This window comes from Myxocyprinus asiaticus, chromosome 28 (genome assembly GCF_019703515.2).
Source record: "Myxocyprinus asiaticus isolate MX2 ecotype Aquarium Trade chromosome 28, UBuf_Myxa_2, whole genome shotgun sequence".
In the NCBI taxonomy this organism is placed as follows: Eukaryota; Metazoa; Chordata; class Actinopteri; order Cypriniformes; family Catostomidae; genus Myxocyprinus; species Myxocyprinus asiaticus.
In genome coordinates, this window is record NC_059371.1 from 1,520,963 (window position 1) to 1,546,358 (window position 25,396).

The following is a 25,396-nucleotide window of genomic DNA, read 5'->3' on the forward strand; positions in this document are numbered from 1 at the left end:
CCCCTCTGGCTAAACAGCACGAATATAATGCCAATATTAGTTATTTATGTGCAGAGCAAGTTATGGTTTAAAATGAGTAAATTAAGTAAGTGTTAAGGGCCAGTGTTCAAACAAAGATTCTGTATGAACTGTAAGATTAATGACTAATGTCTTTGAAGTTCATCCTGGATTAACTGCAGAAGTTCACATAGATACATTGTCCTTTGTTAGTTGGCTGATGAAGGCTTTTGTTGGCAGTTAATTGATAGTCTATGTATTCCATTTTAAGATTGTAGTCATCTTCAGAAAGGTGATGCATGCAGAAATCAATGAGGCGCATCGTCTTTCAACCAGCAGGTCATTTTGGTGAGATTCTGTGAGGTCCATCCCAAGTCCAAGGTTCAGGCAGTGACACATGAAGTATCCCATGTCTTACGGTTGGAGTTGGCATCAGATCATCCCCTGAAGTCCATCGGAATAGATTGAAGTGATGTCTGGCTGTCATAGGCTGCAGTTAGTCATCATCACTCAGCGACACTTAGCAGTGGAGTCCGACACCAAACAGGAACGGAGCTGGATCTGTCCGGCTCTGGTAACCTCGCGATATGAATCTCTGATATGGCTGAGACAGAGAAACAATTAGAATAATATTAGCGTAGATGCCATTCAATTTATTGCAGAGTGATAGATTATGAGAAATGTTTCTGGTTCCGGCAGACCTAACTAAAGCAGCCTAATCGTGAGTTAATGGATATTGACTCATAATTGGAATTTATTGCCACACTTTAATGCATGAATCATATTAGTTGAAGGTAAAATGAACACACCTGACATCGATAGGCTTCCATGGATTGATAGGTCCCACTGTTCATCGTAGCCTCACGTAGGGACGGAAATACGGGTGCAGGAAGGAAAATTTCCTGACTTCAGTGGCGGCTTTCAAAAGAGGGGAAGCACAGAAGTTGGTCAAAAAAAAGTGTACTCGCATATTTTTCATTTGTTATGTTATTTATTTATTTATGTTGACTTTATTGTGCCTTAGTATGTACTGTAGTATGTATAATTTCTAACATTAAACTAATTATGTTCTCATTTCCCAAGCATATGTGGTTGTTTGTCTATTTTTTCTGAAATGTTTCACCACTCATTCAGTCAATTAATTTGTTTTTATGCTCCTTATGCTTTAGACCTCTCTCAAATCTAAATGGCGCACTTGAGGTAGACTAACAATCTTGTGATGGCCATCATGTGTCTGTGAAGTCTACCAGACAATAAGACAGTGTTAATTTTCACAGTATTTTATTTTAGTAATAATTTTTGTCTTTTGATGAAAATGTCCTTTAAATACAGTAAATATTTTTTAATGTCATATTCATTCATTTTAGTCAATTTTACTAAAATGGAGTATAACTTTATTAGCTAAAAATAACAGTTAATGTGCAAAAAAATGGCAAAAACATTATAAAACTGTAACAGACCAAACTTTAACCAAATATTCAGATATTTTGAAAAATGTCTTAACTGTTTACAATTATTTAAACATGTCTCAAACATATTAAAAATGAATATGTTAAATATGTAATATTAGGCAACATGAAAATACTGTCCTGAAAAGATATGCTTTTGAAATAAAAGCATATAATGAATGCACTAAAGTATTGGCTACTTTTTTTTCTTTCTTTTTTTAAAGAAGTGACTCTGTTGTGAATTCCTCACTTTTAGACCATTTAGGATATTGCGCATTTGAAAGGAAACAGCATATTCACAACGCAAGTTATGCATTCTTACTATGTTAAAATACACTTGATTTCAATACACAATAAAAAATAAAAAAAATGTATACATTCGGGCAGGTTTTGAACAATGAATGGGCTGGAAAACATCAAACTAATCTGGCAACATGGCTTTTGATTTGTTTTGTCTTTTTAGTTTTTTGTGTGTAATCATGTATAAATTTTTGGTTTGGTTATTGCTTGTGTCTCTATGTATGTTCCACTCTTTTGTTGATTCAGTGCTCAGTTTTAAATTTTCCATCAGCCCCTGTGAATTATTTGAGATGTTCCTGTTTTGAGTTTTCCGTGCCTTTACCTCCGAATCTGTGAATACTGTGTTGTCTTGTTTGAAGCTGTTGTGCTCAGACTCTCTGGACACAGGCCTGAGTTTTCCAGTAGAGTCCAGATGTTCCGTCATGATGACCAGGATTGAAGCCGCAGAGCAGCAGTCAACATTACAGGAGCTAAGACGAGATGAATGCCACTCACTAGTCTTTAGTAAGAGTTTATTCAACTCCTCCCCACAGAATCAAGCTAAAGCTGCAGTGACTTGATGGTAATAATGTTTGTAATGTTCATGACAGTGTGATAGAGAAACAGGATGAGCTCTGATGAGATTAGCATGAGTGAGCCTGTTAATCCAAGGTGAAGTACCACTTTTAGTGTTTGTTCCTGAAAAAGTAAGCTGTCACTTAGCACAAGTTTTTACCGAGAGTGACTTAGGGTTCTTTCACACTTGGTTCAATTGCTTGGTCCGAACCAGAGTTTGATCCCTCCCCCAAGTTTTTGTTCACATTCAATTAGGAACTTTAACCAGCAGCTGTGGACAGTATGGTTCAAACTGAACTTCGACTTAAAACAAACCCGGATTTGCATGAAAAGCACCCTTAAAGCCCCGGGAAACTCCCGGCAAAGTGCTTCTTCATACTTCGCTGAGAGCCAGAAAGAATTTTGAAACAGCTGAGCAATGACATATTGTTCAGACACTGGCCACACCACTGGGGGAGACGTTTAGAGGAGCATTTAAATATGAGGACGCTCAAGATTACATGTAAAACATTAACTAATTTGACATTAAAATGTGTTACTAAATGTGTTATTAAAAGTGACATCATGCCTCATTCTATGAGTACAATTCACACAAGATCTGCAAAAGAAGCTGTTTCAACCACTCAATGATGATTTAAAATAATATATATGTAGTAGATAAAGTGTCATTTGTAATATTTACCTTGTGCATTCAAGGAACTAATGCGCTAACATGCTATAAGCGGCCATAATATGCTGATTACACTCTGTTATTGTAATTTATGATGACACTGTTACTGCTGCAAAAGTTACATGTACAATGGGTAGAATACAGACAAAAGAATGATGATAGACTTATATTAATTTGGGCAGATGTGTGAATGGCTTTTGGCTGGCACAAGAGTGAAGCAGTACAGGGCCGGACTAGGGCAAAATTTCAGACACAACTTATCCAGGCCATTCTATAAAACACCCTGAACAAATGTTTTAACCTAGAAAATGTAGTTCATGTGGTAACATCTAAATTAATAAATTTTTATTCAAGTCATGTTATTTAACATCATCAGATGGATTACATTAGGTAACAACGACAAAACAAATATTAATATGATTAGAAATTTTTGGAAAGTGATGGATTGTTCCTGTTGTATTTCTGTTGTTCCTAACTTTTAAATGTATCCCAGCTCCATCTGACATATAACATTATTTAATTATGGCCTTAACTTAGTATACTGTATATAAAATAATAACTTTTCAATAAATATGACCTCAATATTTAAATATATCCTCAAACATAATTAAAATATTTAATATACATAACTGGACTGCTGGCTAAAATCAGTGAATCAATCTTTTTTCTCTTGCAAAAGCACACTGATTAAATGTAATTGGGGTAGAGCAGGAGCTGGGACAGAGTGATCACATGATGGCTGGTAGAGGAACAACAATGACATTTTGTGGAGCAGGGGTGTCAAACTCTTTTTTTTAAGTAGCCTGCCCATTTGGACAAATAAATGTCACCATTGCAGGCCAAACAATCTACTCTGTATAAAGTCGTGCAACTGCGATCTTTAAGAGCTTGCTAACCCTTAAAATTTGTTTTGTTGGTGTATTCAGATTTATTCAGTTGTGTTGAATAATATTTTTTTTTTTAATGATTTGGGCTGCCCTGTGACAGTGTTACTAACAGATCCAGATGAAAGGCATGAATTTGCTGTGACACGTGGGACACATTGGACTGTCACTGTTTGTGTTTTTGACACCACTGATGTAGAGCACGGCTCGAGCAGTAAGTGTAGATATTTGACCGCTGTGATCAGTGGTTTCTGGTTTGTCACAATATTGTGCACTGGGAGCCAAAAACACAAATGTCATCTGGAAATAAACCTAAAACTGCAACTGCCCACATAGATTAGAAAATTATTAAGAAAACAAGCCCAAAGTGGCTTATAATAAGTGAACCTTGTATCAGTCAGGTGTTACAAACCCCTATTAAATCAAAGCATCAGCAAAAGGGGAAGTTACAAATGGTACAAAATCAAATTAACTTTAATAACACAATACAAATTAGAAGAAGGGGAAAAACATGCAAAATAAAGAACTTGAGGAAAAATGTACATAACATTAACCATGAAACAATCAACAGAAACATATGCAACTGAATAAACAACCATAATAGCTGAAATTCTACAAGTCAGCAACACAGGGAAAAAAAAGAAAATAGGAAAGGACATATTATACTGTTAAAAAATTTTTTTAAAAAGAAACCAAACACTGAGACAAAAGCTTTGTTTCTGGTCAATTAATCATCTCTTCTCTCATCCACCATGCTCTGCTTCAGTATCCATTTTGCATTTGTCTCAATCATCTGAGCTCTGAGGGACAGAAGAGTCACAGGTGTGCCTAAAAGTGGACCTAAAAGAACACAGCCCCCAAGTTGGAAGTCCGAATTCAAGTGGCGTTCCATTGCACTTTTCCTGAAGTTGGAAATTCGGACTTTTCAAGTTGAATGAAATGCAGTCATCCTCAAAGTAGGTGGAGCTCCAGGTTACACCTTCTGATGATGTGGGCCGATGGCAGTAAGAAGGTGTTCAGCAGCCGCTGAGATGTTTTCCTGAAAGTTCGCCCTGGCAAGCTATTAAGAACCACTGAAACAATCTCAAAACACCTTCCTTTTGGCCTGATTTTGTTTGAAATAACGCCACACCTTTTTTCTTCAATTTCGTGGGAAGTGTGACAGTTACAGTAACTTACTGTATTACAGGGCGAATGCCCCTGGAAGAACTCAGGCTTATAAAGATCATTTAGATGCACAATAATAAACCGCTAATTATATAAAAAAAAAATCAGCTTATTCATAAAACCTGACAAATAAAGAAAACTATATATTTGCATGAAATTTGTATTTTGGACGTAAAAATACAAACAGACATGCACACATTGCAATACTGGACCTCTCTCAAATTTAAATGCCGCACTTGAGGTAGACTAACAATCTTGTGATGGCCATCATGTGTCTGTGAAGTCTACCAGACAATAAGACAGTGTTAATTTTCACAGTATTTTATTTTAGTAATAATCTTTCTCTTTTGACAAAAATTTCCTCTAAATGTAGTAAATATTTTTCATGTATTATTCATTCATTTTAGTCAATTTTACTAAAATGGAATATAATGTTATTTGCTAAAAATAACAGTTTAGTTGATGATAATGTGCTATATAACAAAAACATGATCAAACTGTAACAGACCAAACTTTAACCAAATATAAAATAATAATAATAATACTGAAGGTGAGTTGTAAAGGTTTAAAGTTCATCAAAAACTAAAAGTAAAATTTATTTGTGGTCATTTTTATTACATTTTTAGCTTATTTTGCATTCATTAAAATATTTATATATATTATATTTATTTTAAAATATTATATTTATAATAATTTTTAAATAATATTTAGTTTAGTTTCAGTTTTTTCCAGTTATAATTAGATTTAATTTTTATTTCAGTTACTGAAAATGTTTTCATTTGATTTTCATTAACAATAACAAAGCTAAGGTCTTGCTCAAGGGCACATGATGATGGCCCATGGCTCACTCTAGCAGCCTTCTCGGTACCAGGCCTTAATTTTAGCCACCACAACACCACATATATACCAAATATAACCCATATAACCATCCTACTGTCTAAGTTTTCGATTCAATGTCTCAAAATGGTATCAAGGAATAAAACAGACAACAACCTTTGAAATGTGGCTTTATTCTTGTCTCACTGACAAGCTTTTATGTAACATTTTGTTAATTTGAAACGACAGGCAGATTGGAACATAATAAACACAGGCGCTCATGTAAACTCAATTCTTAATGAAGAAAAATTACATAGGAAGATGTGGATTATGAGAATCTCTATGGGGAGGTGATGTCTTCCTCAGTGTAAAACAGACTGTAGTAAGACATCATTCAGTTTGATGAATATTTTGAAAAGAAATGGCACATAAAGTCAGGCACAACACTAGGTTCCTCTTTCTCCAACACTTTGAACACTTTTTAGTTCAAATTTAAAATTAGCCTGCAGAAAAATCATTATGTACTGTACATATATATCTCAGGTCACACAAACATTTAGGCTCAAAGTTTTGATTGTAAATCAGGTCAGTGTGATGAGATATTGTAAGATAATGGTATTATGTCTAATTTCTGTTGATGTACCTTGGGTGAAATGTTTTCCATAAATGTATGAATAAAGAAAAATTCACCCCAAGAAAATTTTTAAAGCTAGACAAAATGCCCTTGACTTCAAGATATGCTCACAAACCAAATACAATATATATAATATTGTGTTAAAATGGAGGCATATTAATGAGATACATAACAGACTGTCAGAAAGTAGAATGATATTGCTGATCATGCTTGAATATTTATCGTCCTATAGTGTAAAAAAAAATCCAGTCCAAAACAGGAAGATATTCCTTCATCGATTATTCCACCCCTTTCATGAAATCCAAAAACTCTGAAATAGAAAGATGACATAAATAATTGGGATAGGGAAAATTATACAGTCTTCATGGTGAAGGAATAGTTCCCCCTAAAATGAAAATTCAGTAATCATTTACATCACTTATGTTGCAACAAACATGCCTCACTTGCTGTCTTTTGTGAAACACAAAAGTTGAATTGTTTAAGAATGTCCTGCTGCTCTTTCCATATAATGAAAATGAAAGGGGACTTGGTCTGTCATGTTCCAAAATAACCAAAAAAGCATCATTAACCCTGTGATGCCCACTGTTGTAATATTACAACATCAATTTTAGCTCTACTAAAATAAACCTGCACATGTTTTTTTTTTCTCTAAGACCACATTTACACAACTAATAGGTCCTATTGTTAAGCCTTGCAATGCTATTGGATGGTAGATTTTGTAAATAGGCCTGTTCTCCTGGCCATGAACTCACACAACCTGCAAACTTGCCTTGAAGCACATAATCTTGTTTTACTGGACTGGATAAATCAACATTCAAGTAAGTAAAATGTCTAAAATATTTTTTTCTGTGATTAGTAATATGTCTAGATCATGCAGATATTAAGGTACTGTTGAATGCTTTGATCATATTAGATTTTGAGCTTATGTCAGTGTTGTAATTTTACAACACTGGGTGAAAGGGGTAGCAAAATTTGCCTGTGCACCTTGCACATTACATGGATGAATTGTACTTCTCACCTGTTCCATGTGAAAAAAATACTAGTAGAAAAATATTATTTTTGATCATTCACAAGTTTAAAATGTCTTATTTGTTACCATTTTGAGTTTCAATCAAAATTAAATGATTATTAAATGATAAGTTCAAGTTGAATTAAAGAATAAATTATTTACTTGAGAATTTGAAAGTATTTGTGTAGCAATACTTGAAACTATCTGTATCTTATCATTTATAAAATATACTTAACTGGTCCTGTTTTCTTTTCTGGGCTTTGTTTGTTTGACCAAATATCTGCTTGCTTCATGAGGGACAGGTGATAATGTTCTGGAATGTGGGGGGTATAAGTGCTATTAGCATGATAAGTAGAGGGCACAATAAGATAGCCAGACAGTATTGTGTGAATTCTGTGGAATGTGTGAATTCTGTGGAATGGGTCAATTCTTTAAAATGTGAAAGTATGATTGGGATTTATTTGCATTGAGATTATTTAGCCTGGAAAATAATCAGTGATATTTTTTTTTTTACATTTCAGAATGCCACCAGCCAGGAAAGACCGTCTTATCTACAATGTGTATGATGTCATTGATGCCGTCCTAAATGGGAACAATGACTTTGAGAAGGACTCTGATACAAGTGATGAAGAGGAATGTGGAGATGCCTGTGAACTGGAAAAGGAAAATAAAAAACCCAATGACCGCCAATCGGATGATTATGTGGACATCATGCCAACAAAACCAAGCCATTCAAGAACACAGACCATGCCTCGTGACAGGTATCGTTGGCTGAAAAAGGATTTTATCAGTACCAACACTGATTTTTCAGGTCAGGGCTATGAACAGAGCTAAACATAGTAAATGCCAAAGTTTTCATTCTGTTCATCAGGTTTTGTAAATACAATCTGAACATATATCTTTTATAATAAACAATTTTTCATAAAAATATGACTTGTCTGATTATCATTATTGTGTGATTATTAGTGTATAGATATATAGGCTACTGTTATGGGGCTACATAAGCATTTCACCCTGCAAATGAACCATTAGATGTTTACATTTGTTCAGACAGTGAGTAAAATCACTGAAATTCTGCTACCCAACAGGCCCAATGTTGCAATATTACAACTTTTCCCTAAAAACTTACTAAAATGTAAAAAATGTAAAAACCCATTTATTTCTGCATTAGAGGCCTCCTACAACAACATATAAAAGGTGAATTTCTTTTTTTTATTTTAATTTTTTTTATGTTTCTATATTTGGGTCTCACAGGGTTAAAGTATCATAAAAGTAGTCCAAACCACTCTTGCACTATGTTCTAAGTTTTTTGAAATCATACGAAAACTTTTGTTGAGGAACAGACACTAATTTGAGGCGTTATTAACTGAAAATCCACTGTAGTTCTCAAATCAAACATGGTGCCTTTTACATAAATTATTTTTGCCGTCAATGCCATTGACCAGATTTTTTTTTAAGTCCATACATATTTTGTAATTCTTTTGTAGTCCATAACTTCAGTAGAGGGGAAGATTATCAGTGAATAGGGACTTTCAGACTGAATTTCAGTTTTTTCCTTACACAAACTGTGTGAAAAAAAAATTACATACAGTTTTTTTTTTTTTTTTTTATTATAATTTTTGTCTTTTGATGAAAATGCCCCTTAAATTCATTGTCATATTTGACATAAATTCATCATGTCATATTTATTAATTTTATTCACTTTTACTTTGTTTTGAAATGACATAATTTTAGTGGACAAAAATATAATTTTAGTTGACAATAATGCCCAACTGTACGATAACCAGACCAAACGTTAACCAAATATTCAAATATTTCGAAAAATAAAACAACATGAGAGAACTGTCCTAAAAACCTGAGCTCCTGAAATAATAGCATAATGAAAATACTGATTATCCTGAATATGCAATATACTGTTTTGATTATTTTAGTGATATTATAAAAGTAGTATTAGCTTTGTGACTGTGTTATAATTAGTGATTGTGTTGGAAATTTCTCACGCTTAGACAGTTTATGATATTGTGTTGTATACGACATGTAGTGTATAATACGTGTAGTGCGTTTTAAGAAAACACAAACTGGTTACGCATTCTGACAAACACATAACTTAGTTCACGTTAAGCTGTTCATTTGCTTCATTGTCTGTGCAGATGTAAGATGTAACATGAAGTTTATGTTACAGATATAGCTGATTAATGTCACATATACAGCTCTTTGAAAAAAAAGAGACCACTGCAAAATTAGCAGTTTCTCTGGATTTACTATTTATAGGTGTGTTTGAATAAAATGAAAATTTTTGTTTTATTCTATAAATAAACTTTGTACGTGGCTTGATTCATGCATCTTCACAAAGACGAATCTGCCCGATTCCAGCCTTGCTGAAGCACCCTGTAGGGCTTTACTGGTTGTTTAGATCAGTGTTACTATCAGAAATAATTAATAATTATTTCCTTAATTATTAATTAATATTTAAATTAATTAATTGAATCTAATTCATTAAAACCTCATTTGGGGCTCCAGTAAATGTAGTGTGCTACGTTTAGGAGTGGGTTTGGTTATTAGCAATAATTAATAATTATCAAAGATAATTATTAATTATTAAAATCAATAGAACATTGATGAGAATCAGTGTTAGCTTTTTTAATCCTTTAAATCAACAATAATCAAAGATAATCATTAATTGTTAACATCGATGAAACATGAATTAAAATTAACACTAGCTTATTGATCATTCAAATTCAACAATCATCAAAGATAATTATCAATTATCAAAAATCAATAGAATATTAATAAGGATTAACATTAACGGGGCACCACCCTGGAATCAGGGACTAATAACCAGATAGTATAACAGTCTCAATATTAGCTTGTTTTCTTAGGAAAATCGACATCCGAAGAATATCGATTTTCGGGAAAAAAAACAATGAATGAAGGTTTGAATCCGAGCACTGACATCCCATCAGCATGACACAGGTGTATGCAAAACAAACCAAAACACTTCTCTTTGTAATATAAACAAAGTTTATTTATGCAGTAATATCAATTAATAATTAATACAATGCAGTCAATAAACTTCCGACTTACAACTACAAACTAACAGTGATATGATTAGATATGGAAATAAAAATAATCCTATAACACATAAGGTGTGTGTGTGACTGTGTGTGTGTGTGTGTGTGTGTGTGTGTAAGGAGGGACGTGCAAAAAATGGCGGACGTGACTCTTGTGGAGAGTATGTCACGCGAGACTTCCGGCCAGGGAATATGACCACAAATGGGGGTGGCGAGAAACAAGTCAATGGCGTCTACAAGTTACCACGTGTATCCGCTTGTACGATAGCTTAGGAACAAAGCTGGGCTTTAGCATTAAGCTATCTAGGAGCCAAAAATGTGTGCCAGAATGTTTGTGAGGGGTCGCGTGCGTGCGTGTATATGTGTGTGTGTGTGTGGGGGGTTAGTACGAGAGAGAGAGAAGTGACGGCCGATTTCGCGATCGTGGGAGAGAAAGCAGCTGTTAGTTTATCGCTCAGAGACGCGGTGGACGGCTCGTAAAAGTCCCGCATTCTTTGACTCTTTAATGGATAACTCAGTTTGCCGGTTTCACCCGTGATGGCGAAAATGCACAACAGTCCAATTTGGTTGGACCACAATACAGCAAAACAAATTCGTGATAATTAATACCCTGAGTATTAATAAATAGCGGACATGGCGGTCCATAAACTGTACAAGCAAAAACCTTGAAACACAAGAATAACACACTATAATATTCTATCTCTGCCCAGAAGTAAACCTCTTACTTGAATCGCATGAGGACAGAATGTGTGTTCATCCGTCCTTTAATTCCGACCCGGTTCCTTGAGGCTCGGGTGATGACGGGAGGCCGTTTCCTCGCTCTGTCGGCGGGCGGTACGGCTGTTGATTCTCGGCGGGCTGGCGGAGAACGTCAGAAATGTCGACTTGATGGAAGATGGAAGAGAAATCTTTAATCTCTTCACTTCTGCAGGCAAACGGATGAAGTTGCGGATTGCTTGGCGGTCTCCTTCTGATCCGTTAGAGTGTTCGGTTGAACACAGAGTAATCTCAACTTGTCCAGCGAGATGGAGATTGTATGGCCACAGTTTCAAGTCGGACGTTACTTCCTTGTGCCACGAGGTTGCACCTGAGAGCAGCGACGAGCTGCGTCTTCACACTGCAAACAAAGTTGCTGGAAGCAAATCCCAGAAGCTTTTCAGAGGTATTTCAACTCCTGATGATGTCATGTTTGAGGAACGTTCTGTTGTGTGCCTCATTCAATAGGAGTTGAGAGTTCGATCCTTTAGTGAGCAAGGATTCATGGGATTTGTAGTCTGTTTTGGACTCTCTTTGTTTGATTTTGGCACTATTTTTATCAGTATAATTTACGACTTGGAATGTGGGCGCTTGAGTTAGGCTTTTACGACTGTGTTAGGCCTGCCTTTGTCTTCTATCTGAATACATGAGGCCCAACAACCCCCAGATCATCACTGATCCTTCACCAAATTTCACAGTGGGTGTGAGACACTGTGGCTTGAAGGCCTCTCCAGGTCTCCGTCTAACCATTAGACGACCAGGTCCAATCTCCAGACCTGAACCCCATTGCAAATCTCCGGAATGTGATCAAGAGGAAGATGGATGGCCACAAGCCATCAAACAAATCAAATCAAATCAAACCACTTTTATTGTCACCCAACCATATACACAAGTGCAATAGTGTGTGAAATTCTTGGGTGCAGTTCCGAGCAACATAGCAGTCGTGACAGTGATGAGACATATACCAATCTACAATAAACATCAAATTTACACAACACAATTTAAAATCTAATATACACATAATTACACACAATACAATATACAAATAATAACATACAATGTACATTATACAATACACACAATATAGAATACACATTATACAATATAAAAAAAATAGTATATATAGTATATATACAATTTACAGTAGGTTATATTGTACTGTATTGACATTCAGGCTGTCAGTTGACAGTCAGTTGCCAGTGTGTTGTTAAGAGAGAATATAATTTATGACAGTCCAGTGTGAGATAATAAGATTATTAAAGTGCAGTGCTGATGTATACTGATTGTGAGAGATCAAGAGTTCAAAAGTCTGATTGCTTGGGGGAAAACGCTGTCATGGAGTTGGCTGGTGCGGGTCCTGATGCTGAGATACCACCTGCCTGATGGTAGCAGTGAGAGCAGCTCATGGCTTGGGTGGCTGGAGACTCTGATGATCCTCCGTGCTTTTTTCACACACCGCCTGGTATATATGTCCTGGAGGGAGGGAAGCTCACCTCCAATGATGTGTCTGGCAGTTCGCACCACCCTTTGCAGGGCTTTGCGGTTGTGGGCGGTGCTATTGCAGTACCAGGGGAAATGCAGCCAGTCAGGATGCTCTCTACAGTGCTGGTGTAGAACCGTGTGAGGATGTGGCGGTTCATTCCAAACTTCCTCTGCCATCTCAGGAAGAAGAGGTGCTGATGAGCCTTCTTCACAACAGCCTCAGTGTGGACAGACCATGTGAGTTCCTCAGTGATGTGGACACCCAGGAACTTGAAGCTGCTGACTCTCTCCACTGGTGCTCCATTGATGGTGATGGGGCTGTGTTCTCTTTCTCTTCTCCTGAAGTCCACCACAAGCTCCTTTGTCTTACTGACATTGAGGGAAAGGTTGTGCTCCTGACACCAGCGTGTCAGAGTGAGCACCTCCTCTCTGTAGGCCGTTTCATCATTGTCAGTGATCAGACCTACCACCGTCGTATCATCAGCAAACTTAATGATGGCATTGGAGCTATGTGATGCCACACAGTCATGTGTGTACAGGGAATACAGGAGTGGGCTAAGAACACAACCCTGCGGGGCTTCAGTGTTGAGGGTCAGTGATGAGGAGATGTTACTGCCCATTCTAACCACCTGGCATCTGCTTGACAGGAAGTCCAGGATCCAGCTGCACAGCGAGCTGTTTAAGCCCAGAGCCCGGAGTTTCTCATCAAGCTTGGAGGGCACTATGGTGTTGAATGCTGAGCTGTAGTCTACAAACAGCATTCTCATATAAGTGTTCCTTTTTTCCAGGTGGGAGAGAGCAGTGTGTATTGTAGATGCAATGGCATCATCAGTGGAGCGGTTGTTGCGGTAAGCAAACTGCAATGGGTCCAGTGATGGAGGCAGCACAGAGCAGATGTAATCTCTGATTAGTCTCTCAAAGCATTTGCTGATGATGGGGGTCAGAGCAACAGGACGCCAGTCATTTAAGCAAGTGATTTTGGATTGCTTTGGTACAGGCACAATGGTGGACATTTTAAAGCATGTGGGGACTACAGACAAGGAGAGGGAAAGGTTGAAAATGTCCATAAAAACACCAGCCAGTTGGTTCACGCATGCTCTGATGACGTGGCCCGGAATGCCGTCTGGACCCGCGGCTTTGCGGATATTCACCCATCGGAAGGATCGGGTTACATCCGTTACAGAGACGGAGAGTGAACTAACCTCTGTAGCTTTGGCCACGAGAGCTCTCTCTGCGAGGGCTGTTATTTCCCTCGAACCGTGCATAAAAAGTATTTAGCTCATCCGGGAGAGAGGCAGCGGTGGTCACGGCAGAGTTTTTATTCCCTTTAAAGTCCATGATGATATTAATTCCCTGCCACATGCTTCTAGAGTTGGTGGTGTTAAATTGTCCTTCAATCTTGTTCCTGTACTGGCATTTTGCTGCTCTGATAGTTTTTCGGAGGGCATAACTGGCTTGTTTATGCTCCTCCGCATTCCCGGAATTAAAAGCGGAGGTCCGTGCATTAAGTGCCGTGCGAACATCGCTATTAATCCAAGGTTTCTGGTTCGGGTAGATCCGTATTGTTTTGGATGGAACAACATCCTCTACGCACTTTCTGATGAAACACGTTACGCTATCAGCGTAAACCTCGATGTCGTCATCAGAGGCGGACCAAAACACCTCCCAATCCACGTGATCAAAACTTGTAGCATAGAGTCTGATTGGTCCGACCAACACTGGATCGTTCTGAGGGTGGGTGCTTCCTGTTTCAGTTTCTGCCTGTAAGCGGGCAGAAGCAGAATGGAAGAGTGGTCCGATTTGCCAAATGGTGGGTGGGGGAGGGATTTGTAGCCATTCCGGAAGGGAGAGTAGCAATGGTCCAAAACCCGGTCCCCTCGTGTGTTAAAACTGATGTGTTGGTGGTATTTTGGTGCAATTGATTAAAAATTGGCTTTGTTAAAGTCCCCGGTCACAATGAACGCGGCCTCAGGGTGCGTGGTTTCCTGCTTGCTTATAATCCCATACAGTTCCTTGAGTCTGTGTCGGCTTGTGGCGGGATGTACACAGCTGTGATAATGACCGCTGTGAATTCCCTCGGTTGCCAGATGGTCGACACAGAAGCATGAGAAATTCCAGATCAGGAGAGCAGAAAGACTTGATAGAATGTACGTTCCTCTGATCACACTAGAATTTGTTGATCATAAAACATTCACCACCACCTCTGCTTTTACCTGCTCTGTCCGCTCGGTGCATGGAGAACCCCGCTGGTTCGATGGCTGAGTCTGGAATCTCCGCAGACATCCAAGTTCCTGTAAGGCAGATAATGCAGCAGTCCCTCGTCTCTCATTGGAAAGAGATCCGCGCTCTCAGCTTGCAGAGCTTGTTGTCCAGAGACTGAACATTTGCCAGTAGAATACTGGGTAGCGGGGGTCGATTTGCACAAAGTCTTAGTCTGATGAGAACGCCGGCTCTGTTTCCCCTTTTCCTTCTGCGTTTCCGCAGCCAGGCAGCCCAGACAAAGGGCTCCGCTGGCATGTTTGTAAACAGCGGGTCAGCACTGAGGAATCTGAAGTCCGGTTTATGGTGTGTAATTGCCGAACCAATGTCCAAAAGTGTTTGTCTGTCGTAGACAATAAGGCAGACAACATCCAAGACAAAAAACATAAGAATTGTAAACAAAACAAACAAAAAACTACAATGTTGTTTTGGAGCATGCAACGCAGCAGCCGTACTCGGCGCCATCTTGGGTCCAATCAAACAAAGCCGAGCTGCTTGAATTGTTGTGCCAGGAGTGGCATAAATTCACCCAAAAGCAATGTGAAAGACTGGTGGAGAGCATGCCAAGACGCATGAAAGCTGTGATTGAAAATTAGGGTTATTCCACCAAATATTGATTTCTGAACTCTTCCTAAGTTAAAATATTAGTATTGTGTTGTTTAAAAATGAAAATGAATTTGTTTTTTTGCATTATTCGAGGTCTGAAAACACTGCATTTTTTTATTTTATTTTAATTTTATTTTTCTGCAAATAAATACTCTAAATAACAATATTTTTATTTGGAATTTGTGAGAAATGTTGTCAGTACTTTATAGAATAAAACAAAAATGTTCATTTTACTCAAACACATACCTATAAATAGTAAATCCAGAGAAACTGATAATTTTGCAGTGGTCTCTTAATTTTTTCCAGAGTTTGTATAGGATGTGTTTGCGTGAGATTATTAACTCCTTAGTAAAGTTTATTATACAGGTGTACAGCTCACACAGGGAAATCCCCAACAAACTATCACTGGATTACTTTATTATCAGTTCTTCATCGGTTTTTCTTTCTTTAAATATAAATTAATAAAAAAGTAAGATGTGTCCAGTCCTCATTCACTTTCATTTTATGAAAACGGGCAGCCAGGTTATTCTTAAAAAAAAAAAAAAAAAACACCTTGTTCCAAGTCATATGGATTTGGAACAAAATTGGAGTGAAGTGTAACATGAATACACTCCTTGTAATTTTACCATCATAATCGATTTTTCCATCATTGTTTTTGTCTCCATCTCTCATGAGTTCTTCGATGTCATCTTCAGTGATGGCTTCACCTGTAGCTTCCAGCATCACCTTCAGTTCATCAAGATCAATGTAACCATCTGCATTTCTGTCCACATACAGTACAAACACAAAGCTATTTAAATCAATAAACCCACTGCAGGTCAGTCCTGTTAGTTCAGTTTATGGACAGACGTACTTGTCAAACATGCGGAAGAGTTCTGCTAGTTCCTCCTCTGACTTTCCTTTGCTGTCATCTTTCATACATCTCACCATCATGACCAAGAACTCCTCAAAATCCACCGTACCACTGCCTGCATAAATACACCAACTGTTACTGGGGCACAAGCTCATTTCACAAGAACAGTGACATGACATGCACTGACATTTACTCATCATATACCATACATCGTGGATGTCCATATAAGCAAGGAAAAATTTGCTTACCTAATGGAAGGGGAGAAAATCAAAAAAGGACATGGAGTATTCAAATAAAATGTCTTATATTAACTTCTTATTTTCGTCATCTGTTATCTCAGCGCAGCACGTCAGGCAGTCATAATTTTTTTGCTTTGGTGCTTCCCTCAGGTAGAAGCACTTTGCATGGTATTGTATGTTTTTTTCTGACTTGGATTTGAAGTATTGTTCTATCACAAGCCAATTTAACCTAAAAAGCTCCTTGCATTATTTGTTGTAATTAAATTTTGACTTGTTTAAACTCCAATTTTAGATATCTGTAATGTAATTTTGACTAGTAATTCACACTGAAGAGATCTACAATTAAATTTTTTGTGGTAAACTAGGGTCACATATTCATAATTTCATTTTGACTAGTAAAAAGTTTTTTTTTGTTTTTTTATTCAAATTGAAATCATATGTATCTTTAATTGTAATTCTTACTAGTAAGAATTGCATTATCACAAGTCATAATTGAATTGTAGAGTTGAGTTACAGTACAAATAACTCTTTAATAAAGCTTTTAGACTAATTCTGCTTACCACATTGTTCACCACACTGATATAAAACACTGTATGTTCATTCAGGCCCACAAATAGGCCAGGGTAAGCATACTTACCACAGTGAGTGAGCCAGTCAGCAGCACTTTCGCTCAGTCAATCTACCTGTTGATTGGCTGGAATTTTTTGCAGGTTTCAAGTTCTGTCTATCCATGTGTGACTTGAAGTAGCTAAAATGAATAAATGACGCTTCGACAGCTAAAGTTCATTTCAGAGGAAAAAGGGAAGGTTACTATGAACTCAGAAAGGAAAAATTGTGTCAGCTGTTACTGCTGGCACTGATTTAAATGGAGAAAGAGAGGCAATCGAAACTTAAACAGGTCTGCCACAAATTTGGGATTTGTCCATTTGCAAGGAGAAACACATGGAATTTGTTTTCAAGTAAAGGGAGGAAAACATAAAATTCTGCAAGCAGTTGCTTGCATAACATTGTTTCTAGTTATTCTGGCCTTTTGAATTTTGACTCGCTACGTTACTGTACATTGCAAAACGCTCTGGAATATACAAATTGTATCCTGGGAGTGTCTGTTTTAAAAAAAATGTATGCTTTAGATGTATTTTCAGTGTTGCAATATAGTTTTCACTTTGTTTATTGATTATGATTTGTTCTTGTAAAAATGACAAGAAACCCGACTTAGAGTTTGTTTGCCCAGCAGTCCCTGAAGAAAAGCAGCTACAGTATCTCTTAAAGGGATAGTTCACATAAAAATGAAAATGTTGTCATCATTTACTCAAACTCATGTTGTTTCAAATCCGTATGACTGTGTTTTATTCTGTGGAACACATAAGATGTTTGGCAGAATGTTAACCTCAGTCACCATTCACTGGCACCATTCAGAGGAAATGAAAGTGAATGGTGACTGAGACTAACATTCTGCCTAACATCTCCTTTTGAGATAAAAAACAAAAAAAACAAAGGCATAGGGCTTTGGAAAAACATGATGGTGAGTAAATAATGACATAATTTTCATTTTTGGGTGAACTGTGCTTTTAAAGTCATTGTTTTATGCAGCCAGCCACAATTTCTTCTCACAGCGATCAAAACTGTGTATTTTTTGTCCTTGTATTTTTGCCAATTTTGTCGTTTCAAAGGTGGAGTTATAACTTATCACATAATGTTGTTCATGAAAGATTCCAAAGACCTTTTTTTTTTTTTAAGGTAACTGCACAGATGAATTATGCACAATAACTAATTGAATAATGAATGTTTTGAGTAAATAGGCTCAATTTTGAATTCATGTTGACTTCAACACAGTACATTTCTTATCTGTGTGCTCCCTCATAAGAGCTCATTTTAAGACAAATATAAGTTCAGTCCAAAGTTTATTGAGGATTTTTTACTCACTATTTGAATCTACACCCCATCCTCATGTTCTATAACCAGTGTGACACTGGACAATATCATGCAGTGATTTATCTGAATTTATAACATGTAGAGAAGTTGGTTTATTGTGATTTCTTCCTTCATGGTTGGAGAAGAAACAACACAGTTGGTTTTAGTTGGCAATAGAGGTGTGGGTTACAGAAGGTGGTTTATTCTAGATTGTTTACCGTCCTCATCCACCTCGTCGATCATCTCCTGGAGCTCCTCTGGTGTGGGGTTCTGACCCAACATCCTCATGACCTTCCCCAACTCCTTAGTGCTGATACAGCCGTCCTCAGCGTCCTGAACGAAGATATCAAATGCCGCCCGGAACTCTAACATACAAAACAAATGACTTCAGCTGTCAGAAGTTTAAAAGTATTGTGTAGAGTCTCTGTCCCATGATAAAACACCTCATGATATTGCTAAAGTTCAGTAAAGCAGAGTACATATACTGCATAATTATCAGTTTCTCTGGATTTACTATTTATAGGTATGTGTTTGAGTTCATATTGCTGTTGGGTGACTTTATGCCACTCCTGGCACAAAAATTCAAGCAGCTCGGCTTTGTTTGATGGCTTGTGGCCATCTATCTTCCTCTTGATCACATTCATGGGGTTCAGGTCTGGAGATTGGGCTGGCCAAGACATTGACAGAGCAGAAGGAAGCAAGTTTTTTTCCAGGATAACCTTGTACGTGGCTTGAATCATGCATCATTCACAAAGACGAATCTCCCCGATTCCAGCCTTGCTGAAGCACCCCCAGATCATCACCGATCATCCACCAAATTTCACAGTGGATGCAAGACACTGTGGCTTTAAGGCCTTTCCAGGTCTCTTTCTAACCATTAGATGACAAGTTGGAGGATCGGTGATAATCTGGGGGTGCTTCAGCAAGGCTAGAATTGGGGAGATTCGTCTTTGTAAAGAACACATGATTCAAGCCACGTACAAGGTTATCCTGGAACAAAACATGCTTCATTCTGCTCTGACAATGTTCCCCAACTCTGAGGATTGTTTTTTACAGCAGGACAATACTCTATGCCACACAGCCAGGTCAATCAAGGTGTGGATGGAGGACCACCAGATCAAGAACCTGTCATGACCAGCCCAATTTCTAGACCTGAACCCCATTGAAAACTTCTGGAATGTGATCAAGAGGAAGATATATATATATATATATATATATATATATATATATATATATATATATATATATATATATATATATATATATATATATATATGCAGGGTTGGGAGGGTTACTTCCCAACTTTACTTCCAGGGTTACATTGGTTTGACTATAAAAGCTCTGCCAGTACAGTAAGACAAAATACACGTTAAAAATACATTCTCTGAAAAACCTAAATATCTTATGCAGTGTTGTTTCTAAAACAAGATTAATCAAATTGATCTTGTTTTCAGGATTCATTTCAGTATTTTTACAGGAAAATAATAAAACAATTATTATCAAGAATATTATTTTTGCCCTAATGTCAAAGATCTTACTAGAAAAAAAGAAATTATGATCTAACGTGAATTTTCTTGAAAACAAAAAATATGATCGTGCCTGGTAACATATGCATGTAAAATGGCTAGAAATAGCATTTTAGCTTAGCGTAAAGCTGACAATTTGGTGGAATTACGCCTGTTTCAGCACCTAATCATCTGGCAGAGGAATTAGCAATGGTAGCAAAGAAAGAACATTTCATGGTTTGGGTTTTATAGAAGTAGAATTACTGTCTAAACTTAGGCCAGGTTTATTTCTATTTCTTCTGCTCCAAACTTACTTCTCTGTCTGTTCGTATGAATGTAACACATCATAAGAAAGTGTTTCACCGCTGTTCAAATGCACTTTGGATCACATCATTTATATGTATAAATGTTTTCCATCTGAAAGGACTAAATATTAAATGAAACAAATGACAATAAAATGCAAAGTAATCTCTTCAGTAATCAAAATACTTTTTGAATGTAACTGTATTCTAAATACCAATGATTTAAACTGTAACTGTAGTGGAATACACTTACTTATATTTTGTATTTTAAATACGTAACCGCGTTACATGTATTCCATTACTCCCCATATATATATATACACTGTATATACATACTATTAGGGCTGGGTGTTAATTTCAGCAAGTTCAAAGCATTGTTACTCCCAACATACAGCAGTTTAAGAAATTCATAACAGATGTAGCATTCATTTTCTAATATAGAGGTATTATTAGTACATAATGTAGCATTTATTTGGCTAAGCTGAGACAAAATGTTATGTGCAGTAATATCCTACATACCATTTTTCTGTTCGTCTGTGAGCTGCTCAGCCTGTTGAAGACATACACATGAGTACACAATCATTTTAATTAGGTTAAGAACATTCACCACCATAAAAACAGAAGCACACATACACACTGATTACAGCTGACCAAAACAACAAGATGCAACCAATGATCAGTGAAAGAAGGTGGTTTACCCTCAGTTAGTATTGGTCCAACCTCCAAACCTAAAATATTATATGTTTTATTTTATATTTATTTTGATTTTCACTGTTACAAGTTTGGGACAAACATGTATACAGTTTATTACACTGATATGTTTGAATTTTATTTGTTGAACAGCAACACGTGCTAGTTTGTGTCATGCAAAGCTGAACCAGAGCCATTCTAATAGGATAGCCTACAAGCTATGCATAAAATATCCAGGAGAAGCGTTTTATCTACAGGAGTTTGCAGTTGCGTGTAAGTGTGTTTATTTCATTGTTTTACTTTGTTGTAGAGTAGTATTCATTGCTAGACTTGTGCTGTTTGTTTACTGGCTTGAAATCGCTTAAACGTTTGTTGGTGTGCGTGCTATATTGTTTTGACTTGTCCCAGGGTATTCACTGCTAGATTTAGAGTTGTTTGTCCAGTGTGTGTAAAACCATCGTTTTTTTTAGTGTCTATAAACAATGCTTCATTTGTTTTAGAGTATTATTTATTGTTAAAGTGTAGGATAATTTATTTGCGGTGTACTGAAGTCGTGTTTGTTCTCGCGCTGTTCACCTCGCGCGACCCGTAGTTTCAGTTGCCCACGTGACTAGCTTTGTGCTAAGTAGCATTAAGGCGTGTCCTGCTTTTTTCACTGTATGGCTCGTTAGCATCGTGTATATATGTGACGTGAATACTGACACGTAAGTGGTAGCCCTCGTGTAAAGCCCTCCTCGTGTGAAGACCTACTTGTGTAAAGACCAGCGAGTCTACCTGTGCGAGTCCACCGAGCAAGGACACTGACAAGGTGCCACTCAACATAGCACTTAAGTATCTTTTACTTTTATCTCTTTTCTAATTTTCCTTGCACATACTAATATGTCTATGCTTTCAAGCACATCCCTTTCATCTGTTATAGACCATTTACGTAATATAGACGCAAGACAAACCGCAACCCACGCAACCTACGACCACTTTGCACTTTCTCAGTGGGACTTTGGGACGCCAGTCAGCTGTGAACAAAGCTGACTTCATTCCAGCCTTTGCCACACAGTCCACCCTCAGCATCCTGGCACTGACAGAAACATGGATACATCCGGAGGATACAGCAACACCTGCTGCTCTCTCCAACAACTTCTCCTTCTCTCACACCCCTTGACACACCGGTAGGGGTGGGGGAACAGGTTTGATCATTCATAACAACTGGACTTTTTCACCACACTCTTCTCTATGTAACAATACTACTTTTGAATTCCATGCTATTACTACAATAAAACCCACAAAAATACATGTTGTTGTCATTTATCACCCTCCAGGTCAGCTGGGAAACTTTCTCAGAGTTGGATGTCCTGCTGTCCTCTTTCCCGGAGGATGTTAAGCCACTTGTGGTTCTTGGTGATTTCAACATACACCAAGACAAGCCCCAGGCCACTGAACTGAATGCTCTTCTGGCCTCATTTGACTTGGAAAGACTAAGCACCACAGCAACTCACAGATCGGGCAACCAGCTGGACTTCATTTTTACACGTAACTGTACCAACTCAAATATTCTTGTTACTCCTTTACATGTCTCTGATCACTACTTTTTTCAATTCAACATGACTCTCCCATCTACACTAAAACAGACTCCACCTTTGGTTTCCTTTCGCCGTAAACTCCGTTCCCTTTCACCCTCTCACCTTTCCACTGCTGTCTCTACTTCTCTTCCTACACAAAATCTATTTTCCACCCTTGATGTAAACACTGCCACAGACACACTAAGCTCTACTTTAACAACCTGTCTAGACAACATCTGTCCTCTCTCCTCAAGGCCAGCATGTACTACACCACCCAGCCCCTGGCTCTCTGACGTCCTTCGTGAACATCGGACTGACCTCAGGGCAGCTGAGAGGAGATGGCGGAAATCTAAAGATCCAGCAGATCTAGGTAAGTATCAGTCTCTGCTTGCAACTTTTTCAGATAACGTTAAATCTGCAAAAACTTCCTACTACCAGAGCAAGATCAACAGCACCACAGACACTCGCAGCTTGTTTAGAACATTCAACACACTTCTCTGTCCTCCCCCTCCACTGCCTGACACATCACTGACAGAAGATGTCTTCTCCACATTTTTTACTAATAAGGTTACAACCATCAGCAATACATTCTCAGCACCTCACCCTGTCAAACACCCATCTCCTGTATGCAACACCTCTGTCTCGATGTTCTCTCATCTGATTGACACTGAGGTGTCTAAACTCCTCCTCTCCAACCACCCCACCACCTGTTCCCTTGACCCCATTCCTTCTCACCTCCTCCAGGCCATCTCTCCATCAATCTTATCTGCACTCATTCACATAATTAACACATCTCTACTTACAGGCACTTTTCCCACTACATTTAAGCAGGCTCGAGTAACCCCGCTGCTGAAGAAACCCGCACTTAACCCCACACAAATAGAACACTACAGACCAGTCTTTCTCATCTCATTCATGGCAAAAACACTTGAAAGGGCAGTTTTCAATCAAATCTCTGACTATCTCTCACAGAACAAGCTGCTGGATGACAATCAGTCAGGCTTCAAAAGTGGACACTCCACCGAGACTTCCCTGCTGTCTGTCACTGAGTCGCTGAGACAGGCAAAAGCTGAATCCAGATCATCTGTCCTGATTCTACTGGACCTTTCTGCAGCCTTCGACACAGTCAACCATCAGATCTTACTCTCCATCCTCTCTTTGCTGGGCATCACAGGAACTGTGCTTAACTGGTTTAATTCCTATCTCTCAGGTAGGTCCTTCAAGATAGCCTGGAGAGGTGAGGTGTCCAAGTCACATCAGCTACTTACTGGTGTACCTCAGGGCTCAGTGCTTGGGCCACTTCTCTTCTCTATATACACAACATCACTGGGACCCATCATTCATGCACATGGTTTCTCTTACCACTGCTACGCTGATGACATGCAACTCTACTTGTCTTTCCAGCCCAACGACACCACAGTGACTGCTCGAATCTCTGCCTGCCTGGCAGACATCTCGGCCTGGATGAAGGAACACCACCTGCAACTTAACCCAGCCAAGACCGAACTCCTTGTCTTTCCAGTCAACCCTGCTGTTGAACACAACATAACCATGCAGCTGGGTGCAACTACAGTAATGCCTTCCAAAACGGTCAGAAATCTAGGGGTAACCATCGATAACAAACTAAATTTCACAGACCACATCTCAAAGACCGCAAGATCATGTAGATTTACATTATCAGGAAGATATGACCCCTCCTCTCTGAACATGCCACACAACTTCTTGTTCAGTCACTTGTCATAACTAGACTGGACTACTGTAACACTCTCATTGCAGGCCTCCCTGCATGTGCAATTAGACCCCTGCAAATGATCCAGAATGCAGCAGCACATCTGGTCTTTAATCAACCAAAGAGAGCACATGTTACACTACTCCTTATCTCTCTTCACTGGCTGCCGGTTGATGCACGTATCAAGTTCAAGGTTCTGATGCTGGCATACAAAACAGTCACTGGGTCTGCTCCAGCATACCTAAAATCATTTCTGCAGAGCTACGCACTCACTAGAAGCTAAGGAATGTCGCCTTGTTGTACCAACACAAAGAGGCACCAAAACACTTTCCCGGACTTTCGGCTTCATCATACCACGTTGGTGGAATGACCTTCCCAACTCCATCCATGAAGCTGACTCATTTTCCATGGGCACTTAACCAGTCACAAAAAAAAAAAAAACAAAAAAAAATCTTGTTGCACTTTAATCTGTTTTGAATGCTATTCTGATGCTAGTGAAACTTTTTAATATGGCACTTTTCGTACCACTGTCAACCACAATGATTCGCTTATGTGTTTCCTCTTTTGTAAGTCACTTTGGATAAAAGCATCTGCCAAATGAATAAATGTAAATGTAATATGGATGTCTATGGAGGAGAGGCTTCAGTGTGCTGAATAAACTGATTTTGTGAGGAAACAGCTCATCACTTTATGAACTGACTGCCTGTTTGCTAATCTCCAATATGTTTTACACTAAACAATCCTTTTGGAACAAACTATTTGTGGAGTTTACTACAATAAAATTATATTTTATAAGATAAGACACAGACAATTTTGCGACAGTTAGGTGTCAGTTTACGGCTCTTTCCATTCATTTGTATGGTATCTGCAAAAGGTGACTTACTGTCGTAACACGCTAGTTGACCGTTACACGCTCTGTCCTATAATAGAGCTGCGGAGATTGTTATTTTAAAAAAA

At 38.1% G+C, this 25,396-nt stretch overlaps 1 protein-coding gene across 1 annotated transcript in view; it reads right to left on the reverse strand.

The window, feature by feature from the left end:
- Positions 1–6,011: 6,011 nt before the first annotated feature.
- tnnc1a (troponin C type 1a (slow)) overlaps positions 6,012–25,396 on the reverse strand; it is a 35,867-nt gene continuing 16,482 nt past the window's right edge. The window contains exons 2-6 of the mRNA XM_051660456.1: positions 20,984–21,014; positions 18,876–19,022; positions 16,508–16,622; positions 16,281–16,417; positions 6,012–6,781 (exon numbers count right to left, since the gene is read on the reverse strand). Of these exons, the coding sequence (XP_051516416.1) occupies positions 6,750–6,781; positions 16,281–16,417; positions 16,508–16,622; positions 18,876–19,022; positions 20,984–21,014 (462 nt within the window). The 3' untranslated portion in view covers positions 6,012–6,749. The remainder of the gene's footprint in view (positions 6,782–16,280; positions 16,418–16,507; positions 16,623–18,875; positions 19,023–20,983; positions 21,015–25,396) is intronic.